We start from the raw sequence: 12,612 nt of genomic DNA on the forward strand, positions 1-12,612 counted from the left end.
TCAAAAATAATATTCCAACGCCGTGACAGTCATATCGTAACGGCGCGAGTCTGCGTTCACATTTTTGGCATCGGCACAACGATACGTGGGAAGAATCTGATAAAAGTTAACTGTTATGCTATATTCTATTTTTATTGAGTAGGGAATCTCGTATCATTCGAGGCGGTGACATTTTGGAAAGAATCTGTTCCTCGGGAGAGAAATTTATGCAGCGGTTTTGCCCACTACCATTCGGAATAAGTTCACTTAATTGGATAAGTGAGGCACGGGAGTATTTCATGTGGGAGTCGAAAACGGAGATTAGATTAATAAAACTTTGCAGTAGTTATTCAAGCATATATCGTATATTCAATGTAAACATGACTAATAAACATTGGGAACACAGTGATAATAAAAATATATACAAATAACCATGATTCCACCTCTCTCTCACCTAATATATACTGATATACTGATATACAACACAATAATTAATAAATTATTCTTACGCTATAGTAAACAAATTGTACAGGAAAAAGCATAAATACTGATTGCTTTTGATTTCATAATATAATTTTCAGAGGATGACACTCAAATGGCAATATAGATTTAAAGTAAACGCGTGTATACATAATATATTTATTTATCAAATGTCTCAAAATTGGCTCTAAAGTTAAAATATTTAGAAAAATGAATGACTCTGCGAGATGAAATTCAATATGTATCACAAGAAACGATAATCTGAACAATTTTTAAAACTTAAAATGACTAATCTGAACAGTGTAACAATATAAAAAAAACAAGGTGCCAGCGATGGATCCTTTGTACCATACATACGACTATTCGATACGAAACAAACCATGTTTATATAAATATAATATGATACAAGATGAAACAGTTGTACAAAATAGATTGTGATGTCAAATCATAAAAGTTTAATATGAAGACAGCATCGAGGCCCGCAACAGCGACATATATAACGACTATAAAACTGTTTTCACCCTGTCCCGGTCAAAAAAACAGGTGCAAAGATATTCGGCAACACTAATCGCGTTGTGCATATTTTGTTTCCATAACAAATTGATAAAATAAAACAGCATCTTTGAAATGCAATGGTGACTTCCTCGGAGAGGAATCGACGGAAGGGACGCGACATCGCGGGCCTCGACAATGTAAAAATAGGATATACTAAAATAAAATCCTAAATATTTCTTAACGATCATTGATCATTCTCTCGAAGAGTTTTATAGGTATCTATTCAGTTCAGATAAAGAGAAAATAAAATATTCTTACATCGCTATACTTTGTTTTTTGGTTTTTAATTTGTTAATCTTACAGTCTGCACCCGACACGGAGGCCGGAACGTCCACCGATGGGGGCAATTCAAAGGCGAGACCCGACCGCCTCGCGAAGCTCCCACCGCACCGCGTAAACAATTAATATAATTTAGATTACATACAAAACAGAGAGGCGAGGGGGTCGATCTCCCGATACATCTTACCGGGAGAGATCCGTTTCTCGATTTCAAACTGCCGCAGCGGTGGACTTTCCGAGCTTCACTTTACATAATATATTCAGATCACATAGCGGGCGGAGAAGGACCTACCGGGTCGATCTCCGTCGCCGACATTGCACGACTTTGCACCACCTTGTGGTCGATCTCGACCGCAACCTCATACGTCCACCCTCCGTTTTTACAACAACATATTATTAAACGATGGCGGAATCACCGCGTCACTTTCACTGATTACTTTAATCACACTGCAGAACAAATAAATATTATGATGTACTCAGATATTAGGTTTTCACACCCATTTTTACAACACTTAAATTAAATAAACTACCTGTCGGTTTGCGATTTGGCCATAAAATGGAAAATTATACCAGCGGTATTTACGACGATTGAAATGAATCAATATAACTACCTAGATGTGGAAATGCTCATTATAAAATTGAATAGTCTCCGACTCTTCGAATTGAAATTCTACAATTTTTTGAGCTACCTAAGAGGAGCACACATTATTATTGAACAATCGGAACATCGGATTGACTGAAATGACAATCCTGCCCTCGCCAAGAGCCGCATCGCGGCCCGAGACGAAAGGGTAATTTTGAGACGGTCCGCTTGCAAAATTTTGCATGTTCAGAGATCCATTTAAGTCTATAGAAACATGGAAACGATATCAATTCACGGGTCGACTGCGACATTGTACCGCTATCGACGCGCGATTCGGGAGGGAGGAACTCATAGGTATTATCGGCAACGTAGCGTAATTATATAAATCTACAAGTCCATTTTTAAGGATTCAAGGCAACATACAAGACGCTTCGTAGGGCAGGGCATCGGGAACCGTCCAATCGGTCACGTGAGGTACCTAATTTCTAAGCGAACAAAACACATGACAGTCGGTTTTATGAGAAAGGGTGCGCACAATTATAATCCTTCGCCGACGGCCGCCCCCCGTTAAACTGAACCGTCCGACGCCGGAAGAGATTCCTTGAGAATAGGAAAATAAAGCCGGAACGACCCTGTTACGAGCCGCACATGACAACGTGCTTCAAATCGATGGTCTAATTGGACAGGAGTGACAGTATGTTATTCATCTAAAAGGATTGACTTTTGATTAACTTTCAAATGCCAATATTCATTATGATCACGCTATTACGGAAAGCCAACGACGGGAAATCAATACTTCTATTGCAGGATTGCCATGCTACAGGGAAGAATGTCACCCTTTTGACGGACATTTCTACGGGGACAGACCGGGAAACCCTGTTTCGGTCGAGCCGGGGGGCGCGACAGCGCTCTCAGTTTAACGGGGGCCGACTCGGCGAAACCGCTGAGAGACAAATCGATCCCTGGGAGAAAACCGGACATATGAATGAAACACAACACTTTCGACTAAGAGTAGCTACCTAGTAAAAACAATTGTCTTCTGAAAGGGCACTAAAGCGAATAAACGCGAACACGGCTCACCGGGCGCCCCCGCCGATGGGGCGGCGCGCCGCTCTCCTTAATGTTTTCTTTATTTAATTTAGAACGTGAAGTAGAGATTCAACGGTGGCAGGCGGCTCCGCGCTCGCCCGCCACCGCGGTCCACAATTGTCCCACCCGATGGGCCGTTCAGAACTCGGCAAACTCTTTGGCGCACTTCTCGGTGGAGGAGATGCGCAGCGCCTCCTCCTCGTAGTCGTCGAAGTTGCTGGTGTCGCCGGGGCCCTTGCAGCGCGGGATGAAGGGCGCCTCGATCTTCTTCTGGAAGACGGCGATCCAATCGGTGGAGGCGAACCACTTGTGGCCCTTGATGTCGTTGACGCCCGCCTTGAGATTACCGTACCGCTTGGTGAGATCCACCTGCAACAGGTTCCTCAGCAGATCCTTGAGCTCAGAGCCGAAGTGCGAGGGGAAGCGGACTTTCCCCGACACAATCTTCTCGTAGATCTGGATGGGCTGGTCGGCAAAGAAGGGTGGGTACCCGGCGGCCATCTCGTACACAAGCACTCCGAGTGCCCACCAATCTACGGCCTTGTTGTACCCCTTGGACAGGATGATCTCGGGGGCCAGGTACTCAGGGGTGCCGCACAGGGTCCACGTGCGCCCCTTCACCCGCTTGGCGAAGCCGAAGTCTGTCACCTTGAGATAGCCCTGCGAGTCGATGAGCAGGTTCTCGGGCTTCAGGTCCCGGTAGATGAGGTCCAGGTAGTGAAGGTACTCGAATGCGAGCACGATCTGCGCCGCGTAGAAGCGCGAATGGGGCTCTGAGAAGCGACCCACCTTGCGCAAGTGCGAGAACATCTCACCACCGGGGACGTATTCCAACACCATGTAGAGGTTGGAGTTGTCCTTGAAGTGGAACTTGAGGCTGACGAGGAACGGGAAGCTGATGGCCTGCAGGATGCGCTTTTCGTTGAGCGTGTGCTCCACTTGCTTCAGTTTCACCACCTTCTGCTTGTCGAGAATCTTCATGGCGTAGTACTCCTTGGTCGGCTTGTGTTGCACTATCATGACGCGACCGAAGGAACCCGTGCCGAGCGTCTTGATCCGCTCGAAATCGATCAGACCGGCGGTGTTCGTCGGGTTCTTCTTCCACTTGTCCTCAAATTCCTCCTTCGCCTGGTCGAGGAACTCCTTGACGCTCTCCGCCGCGTCCACCTTCTTGTTGGCCGTGGCGGCATTGTTGCCCATGGTTTGCGCCGTCGACGGTTCCAGGGCTCGCGACTTGCGGATGCGAGCCGCGAAGCGGCGCCGATCTGCGACCCGCGGAGGGCGGCCGGGACTCTGAAAGGTCGCGGGGCGCGTCAACACAGCCCTAACGGCGACGTCGACATTTTGAAAACCGATATTATCACTCTGGCCGCACTCGCGCACATCAAAATGAGGAGACCGACGGATCCGAAGTTATCGCACCGCGAGCGTAGCGAACGTTAAAATGGCTTCCCTCGGCCCGGATTTTCTCGGAGAACGCGACGAGAGAGCGGACGGGTCAATTAATAGAAGTTCGCTTGTTGTGAACGTCGATCGTCGATGGCAGCACTTGGCAGCACTTGCTCGCGAATCGACGATGGTGCTGCCGTGACGGAGACAGCTGGAAACAATCTCGAGGTAATCGATACTTTTTACAGCGTGCCACCTTTCCAGATGCAATGAATTAAATACTGCCAACCGTACTGATTACAACAAAATTATACTTGATCATTACATAATTTTCTGAATACATCTTAAACAATAAATAAAAAACACGAAAAAACCTTTAAATCATTTATATTCTTCTTACAGCAAAAAATATTGAAATAACCGTATTGCAGCATTCAAAAATGTTGTCATATGAAACCGATTGTGGTAGTCAATTTATCTAAAACTGATATATCAGGCGCCAACCCATATTTGCCATAATATTTTGATAAAATACCTATGTCATATTCAGCTATCGTGAAACGGGTGATTATACATAATTTATAACAAATCACTAAAGTAATTGTTAAAAATACTGTAATTCATAAATTTCAAATTTGAGTTTGACACGTCATACTTATAGGTATACATCAATAATTATTATTTATTATGTATTGTGATTATTCATGATACCTAATAATATTATACCTACTCTAATAAAATTTTGAATTCATATACCTACTGTGTACCAACTACTGTACACTCGTATATTACAACAAAAATTTAATACCTACGTTTTTGTAGTAGGTACCTACCTATAATCACGAAAATGCGGTGAATCCAAAAAGATTGTGTGATGGGTACCTACCTACCATTCAAATTTAATTTCTATTGGAAAATAATTCATTTTATTACATAATCATAATGAAAAGTAATATTGCCCAGACAGACCACATGAGTAAATACAAGTGTTTTAAACTAAATTTCGGTTATTTACAAAACAATCATAATATATTAAAATGACAGACTTTAACTTTATTTAGAAAGTCATAAAATTATTAGTCATAATATAATAGTCAAAACAAACCGTAATATCAATAACTATTTTATCCCACCTACTTCATTTTTCAAACTATTTTATTTATTAATTTTCCATTAGATAGATTTTTGTTCTTTTGAATGACTCATAAAATAATATGTGTAATTCGTTTAATCCATAAGTATTTCATGATACTAATAATAATAATTAATAACATTTTTTCATTATCACAAACTATATAGGTAGGTACTACGTCATATTGTATGGTAATAACAATTATTACTAGGTAAGGTAGGTACCTATAATATAATAATATTTTCCAGTCACTGTTTACATAATTGCTAGAATAATAAAATTTATTGATATATTTAAAGAAAAACTACTTCCATTTCATATTTTCTGATCAGTAAAAGAGAGAAACATTCATAAACTTATATCATTTACAAAATCATTGCCGTATGTTGCAATAACAATACCTCCTATCATCCTCGTAAAGTTTTTCATTGCTTTGGTGTTTTCCAGCAGAGAATTCGCAATATTTATTTATATTGTAATTACTAATAGATGAAAATGACGTAATCGATGACAAAATATACTTACAATGACACATATTAATTGGCTATAATATTTTCATAATAGTTACCTACAATATTATTATCCATCAATTTAGTTTTTTTGTCGTTAGCTATTAATTTCGGTTGTAAGTTGTAACATTGGAATTTTACTAATTTATTCATACTAACAATCTTTTATAACATACATTATAAAACTTTTAATGACGTGTCGTTAATTAATAAGTTTTTTTTTCACAGTGATCTCTTCACAAAAAAATAGTTATTTTATAATTAATTTACTAGGTACCCTAATAATAGCTATATGCATAAGGCGCTTGCCTTCCACCCGAGAGTTCTGGGTTCGATGCCCCGTAAGGACACAATATTTATGTGTTTTTCTGAAAGCCTGGGTATTTGTGATTGTTCAAAATTACTAAAAACCACCTTGTACGAAAAAGCAATGACATTACTATTATTAATTATTCTAAAAAAAAACAGCTATATAGGTACAGTGTCATATAATTTTGAGTGATTTGTAATTAGGTACCTATCAATTTTATAGTAACTAAAAACATACGATTATTTTATTATTTAGTGGCAACATTCATGCCAAGAAAAATAAATTAAACTGGTATTGCTTAGATACGCGTTATTACAATCTTACAAATCAGCCTCATGTGAATATTTTTCGCGGAAAAGAAAGAGAGATATATACATAACGTAAGTGAATTATGTTTCCATATGCTGTATTTACCGGTAAAGGGTAATTCAAAGGAGGTCAACGCTAAATTGTGAAAGATTAGAGATAATATTATTTTTCAATATACAGATAAACTTTTATCGACTGCGTGTTTATATAGCTGTTGCATTACCAGTACAAAGTATTCTTAGCTTAATATTAGCGCGATCAATATTTTTTCATGCAATCAGCCATCGATTAACTCTTGTAAATTTCCCTACACTCAAAAGTATGCAATGCTGGGAAGGTGAACGCGTTATGAGATTTTATTCACGCACACGTTCACAAATCACACACACTGACTTATGATATTATTTGATCACAAACAAACGCACACATAGAAATACATACACACACACATTCATGCATAGTTCGTTTTGAACTAAAAAAGGATTTAAAAAAAGAACGTGTCTTTTAAAATAATATGTATCTTTTGTTTGCAATATTCTGTGTGGTCAAATAAAACACTTGATGCGTTCATAGCAAAGTTTAAAGTTATTAACAGAATTAGATACCTATCTATATTATATCAAAAATAGGTAATAAATACCTGACTAATAACGTAAGTAGGTAGAATGGTGTCAGATTCTTGTGGCAATGCAGGGGACTCATTTAGTTGTACCTTTCAAAAGACACAACACCAATGCAAAGTAATTTCATCGTGGCCGTATATAATGCCAGAACAATAACATTATGTCCTTCCTCTGCCAAGAGTGCCAAAAAACATTGTCGGTTATTACCTAATAAATTTTATTAAAATACCTTTTATTAGGTATTCAATACAAATCTATTGCATACCCAATAAAATAGTATGGTCATAATACTCATAATATATAAAGTAAGTAGGTAGGTACCTACCATAATAATGTAATAAAAGGTGTTACACAGGAACTCTTTGTATTTCAACCAAGGATTTAGAGTGAAGCCTGTATCATTGGCAGTGGAGCAATGGTTTTTGCCTGAAGTCGGAGAACGGAAAATTTAGGCTACTCCTCTGGTTGAGGTTTCTAATATAAGTTAACTGTTTTATGCAGTGACGTCCCTAGGCAAAGTGCCATCATTTCCCCTTTTATATTTAGTTTCAAATTGTTTCCAAAATTCGTTCTGTACCTACTTACATATTTTATTAATTTTCGGGCAAATTTACATATACACCATCTACTGAGAATTAGAGCATTTTAACGAAACATCCTCTCTAACTTTGATGGTTTTAGATACGTGGATGTCTGTGGCGCTGACAGGTACCCTTGTGAAAATTGTCTATAAACCGCCATTATATGCACCTATTACAATACAACTATTGTAATAGTTGTAAAGATTGTCAGGAATTTTTAAGCTACGGTTATTTTTTAAACTAAGATGTCTATAGGTAAGTACTCTCTAATGCTAATGAAGCAACTGCATCGTCTGCTTCATGGAAAATTGCTACTGCTCCCTAAATTTGTCATATTATTTGGATCCGTTCCTTCATTAGCCGCCGTTTATAATGTGCCGCCCCCATGGCCCCCACAAGGGGGGTGTCTGACAGGGCTATAGCCCAGGGGCCCGGCGTGCCGGGTCAATCGGATATATGAGATAAACACACTCCATAATTCAAGTAGATGTATTAAAACCACAACAAATCGGCCCTTTCTTTTACTAACACAATATTGAAAACGCTTATGTTGTGCATTACACATGCTATTAAACTAAGCGATAGGTAGGGGGACCCTCCAAATATCCTGGCCGGGGGGGGGGCACTTTAGGATGTGGGGGCCGCCCCTATAACTATAAGAATAAACCCCGCCAACGTATAACTTGCTTACCCTCGCGGGATGTCACCAATTTTCTATTCTAAAATTAATTTTCAATGGTGTCGAAAAACGACTTGTTAAAGTTTCATGTTAGTAATTATTATTATGAAAAGTTTTACTTGAAGCACCGAATAATAGGGATTTCCCGACTCAATAATTCCATAAAATTGGTGCCCCCTCAGCTATTTAATAAAAATACCACGCAACACTTATGTAGCCAGTTTTTTTTTCTATAGGTATTGGGTTTACTCACAAGATTCGCAGTATAAATATTATTTAATAAAAATCACCACGTGGCACCTCTGTAAGTGTAAAACGCCCGCCAAGCAGTAGATTTGGCAACGCTCGAAATGGAATATTTTACGAACCGGAGCGCTCGATAATTTTACGAAAATATCAACTATATTATACTATACTACATTAATTGTAAATGTGATTTATAAAAATAAGGGTGTCTATCTAGCTCAGACGGTCAAATTAATATTTCCACGAGACGGAGCGATAATTTTGTGGATTTTATGAACCGGAACGGCGCTGCGGTGCGTTCCGGTCCATTTCGAGCCCTGAGATTTGGTTGATCGGCGGTGATTGGTTTGTATTGGTCATCATCGGGTGAATACTATGTTGGTTGTGGATACATACTGTTCTCGTTCTATGTAGCCATTTTTTTCTTTTTCTTACATTAATTGCAAATAGGTACCACTGCTAGAGCGATCGCAATTATTTGTTTTTCAATAAAATAAATGACATCGAGAGTGACGGCACAGACAGGTTTGAAGGCCCCTTTTCAAAAAAATGCCAATGCAATAAACCACCATTATAAAAAAAATAAACAATCATTTTATAAATCAAGCATTTCAAGATATCTCAATATAAATTGTTTTGACGCAAAAATATGCATTTATTAAAAGTTTTTTTTTACTTTCTGACTGTTGCTACGGCTTCATGGAAAATCGCCAGTGGGTATGGACTCGCATGGCTGCATCTGTTCGCGGAGCCAAGAATCAACCAACAACTTCGAAACGCCTGTAGGCAACACTAGATTTGGTTAGGCTAACTGTAGACTAAAATAATAATTATTATACTAGATATTAGGTATACATACCTAGTATGTCGGACCAAAAAAATCGTAACGTCTGGAGGGCGTCTAATGACGACAAATTTTGACGTCGTTTTTAGCCAGCCGTCGAATGTGATTTTATACTTTGACTGAAGATACTAAAAATTAAATCACTGTGAAATCTGCACACATTCATAATATTATTAATAATACAAACATACCAACATAATTATTATTTTAACGAGGCCAGAATATTAAAATATTTGCGTCAACAATATTATTTATAACTTTAGTACTGTTTCAGTAATAATTATTTGCAATCCTTGACTTAGTATAGTTTGGCATTGCCAGCTAGAATAAACTGAGATACAATAATAATTATTGTCGCACTTATATAATACACAGCAATATTCTACAAAATATTATTATACTAATCGTGTTCTTTAGAAGTTTGTCAATAATATGATAACTGTTCGCCAAAAATGGCGTCACAACTTCGTAATAAAATAGTTTGCTATTTTACCTCCCTGTCTAAATACGTCACATTGTTGAAAGTATATTGTACTATCCCTCGCTTTTTAGAAGTCGTGATGACTCATTCCGAACTTACGTTGGTAAAACTATACAACCTATTTAGGTACCTACCTAGTATTATAGTGCTAGGTATATCGTTTTGAATGATTCATCGGGCATTATTAATCCTAATAATATAAAATTAGTCGAGTGTTAATAATTAGCAAGTAGTAGGTACCTAGGTATTTTGAAAAAAAAACTATTAGGTAGGTACGCATAATTCCATTTATTCAAAAAATATATACCAGTTTTTAGCTAAGTTTAAGTAGCTTGGTTACCTACCCGCCTACATACCTATTTTTAATTTTCCAGTGGCGTGTTATAAAAATATATGCGTTAAAAATAAAATAAGTAAATACCAGTACCTATGTACCTAATGTCTTTATGTCTTGCATTTTACTGGCGATTTTTTTTAAATTTATAACGAAAGATTTATTATTCCTACTAACTACAACCACTGGTGTACAATACGCTGCGAACTGCATTTTCTGTTTATGTATGGGATTTTTGACGTACGATGACCAAATGCGACACACTACGTCATGACTACATAGTTCGGAAAGTACACACTCACACTTACCTATCATTATTGAGCACCGCTCTAGAACTCCGTGGATATGCGTTTACGTGATTCCTATTCTGATTTAAATTTGTTATGGTCAAGCTTTGATAAGAAGAGGTTTTCTCGTTCGACATAAGATGTAAACTGCTTGAAATTTGAAATAGGTGATGAGAGCGGGGGCTGACTGGACTCTAGCCTATGGGCCAGGGCTCAGGGTGGCGGGTCGACCAGATAAATGCGATAAACACACAACTCAAATTTGCTCTAATAGTAAAAAAAAAAGTCACCTGCGGCGCTATTTTGCTTTGGAGTTATTACTATTTTAAAAATATGGTTGTGCGATGCAATTTTTGGTTGTTGTAAATATTAGATAATACTCAACAACACTATAATTCCATGTGTTAAAAAATCGCTAAAATTACACTAAATTTTATTTGACGTGAAACACCAGACTGCCTTTAGCCAAAGATCTTGGCCTGGGGGGCCGCTTCAGGATGTGGAGGCCATGAGTAAGACCTAGGTTGAGAAGTTCTTCCCTTTCAACCGACGACTGGGCTGGAGACACTCCCAGAGTGATCGGTATTCTGAGATTTTATATGGGATTATATCAGGTCAAGCTGATAGAGATATACTGATAGAGCTTGACCTAATATAACCACCGTGGTCAGTTATGAACAGGGAAGTCCAATAATCCATAAATAACCAGCCTGGTTATCTCCGTACGGCATTTAATATTTAAGACCATTTCTTATACCATTGCTGGACACCATTCATTGATGGTATTTTTTTATTTGATGACAACAAAATATGTGAGGAGGGAGATCTGGGATTGGGTATTGAGAACAGCACTATAATTTATAGTACAATACTATACTTAATTTGATTTCGCGAAAAATGTACTTATAATAGTCAGTTGTACAATAATTTTAAGCGAATAAGTCAAAAATACTAAGTAGGTATAACTTTGAAAGATTCAAAACAAAAAATATTCTCTGTACCTACCTAATAGAGATGAGAAAACTGGTCGTTTTTGAAGACTAAGTATACTTACTACCAGTATAAAAAAATACTTAGTAAGTATATAAACTTGTTCCAAAATACTTACTAGTATTTGGAATACTATATAGATCGTTTGGCGTGCGTATGTGACAAAAGTTTCATACTCAACTGAAACTAAAACCAACTCCATATTATTAGTATTTTAAAATACGTATCGGCTCAGGGAACTCAGACTGTGTTTCGGCTTCAATATAATCGCTAAAAATACGCTGAGCTCCGCTTGTCGAAAAGTCACATTTATTATAAAATTTTAAATTTATGAGTTGTTTTTCTGTTAGGTTACAATATTATTGTTAACAAAAAATGAATAACAGTGACTTTTTTTTAAATTTTAAACATGTTTTGAGCGGTATATAACAAGCATAAGCATGTGCGTCATCTCACCACTGTGCTGCGACACAAAATTTATGATCTATTATTATTCATATTTTTGAACGCAATAGACTAATAAGATAAAATATACGTATATTTAAGTGATATTTCGTTCGTGCGCATTTAATGTCAATAGTGTTGAAAGTCTACCAACTGGCGAGTACACAGAACAGCGACTCGCGGTGATATTATTACAAGTTTTTGGAATAAGTTTATTGGGCCACAAATACTTAGTATGGGTAGTTTCATCCGAAACTTGAGTACACAAACTGGTGACAGTATTTCCAACTCACCTCTACAACCTACTTGGTATAGTTTTTTAGAAATCGGAAGCTGGTACCTACTGGGTAGGTAACATATTATTTAGTTAAAACATTGTATTAAGTATCATATTTCATAATAATTCATAACTACTCAATGTCATAAGCTTCGAATAAGATGGCAGTAGTGCCGTGCCAATCCTTCTTAAATCTTGTCCACCTTGGTGCG

At 37.8% G+C, this 12,612-nt stretch overlaps 1 protein-coding gene across 1 annotated transcript; it reads right to left on the reverse strand.

Annotated features, from left to right (window-relative positions):
• Positions 1 to 322: 322 nt before the first annotated feature.
• On the reverse strand, positions 323 to 4,582 carry Pka-C1 (Protein kinase, cAMP-dependent, catalytic subunit 1). Its single transcript, XM_085941990.1, has one exon. The coding sequence runs from the start codon at positions 4,163 to 4,165 to the stop codon at positions 3,104 to 3,106; it is 1,062 nt and encodes a 353-aa protein (XP_085798116.1). The 5' UTR covers positions 4,166 to 4,582; the 3' UTR covers positions 323 to 3,103.
• Positions 4,583 to 12,612: the final 8,030 nt, after the last annotated feature.

The sequence above is a fragment of the Rhyacophila brunnea genome, unplaced genomic scaffold (assembly GCF_057557595.1).
Source record: "Rhyacophila brunnea isolate RB1 unplaced genomic scaffold, BYU_Rbru_1.0 scaffold_14, whole genome shotgun sequence".
In the NCBI taxonomy this organism is placed as follows: Eukaryota; Metazoa; Arthropoda; class Insecta; order Trichoptera; family Rhyacophilidae; genus Rhyacophila; species Rhyacophila brunnea.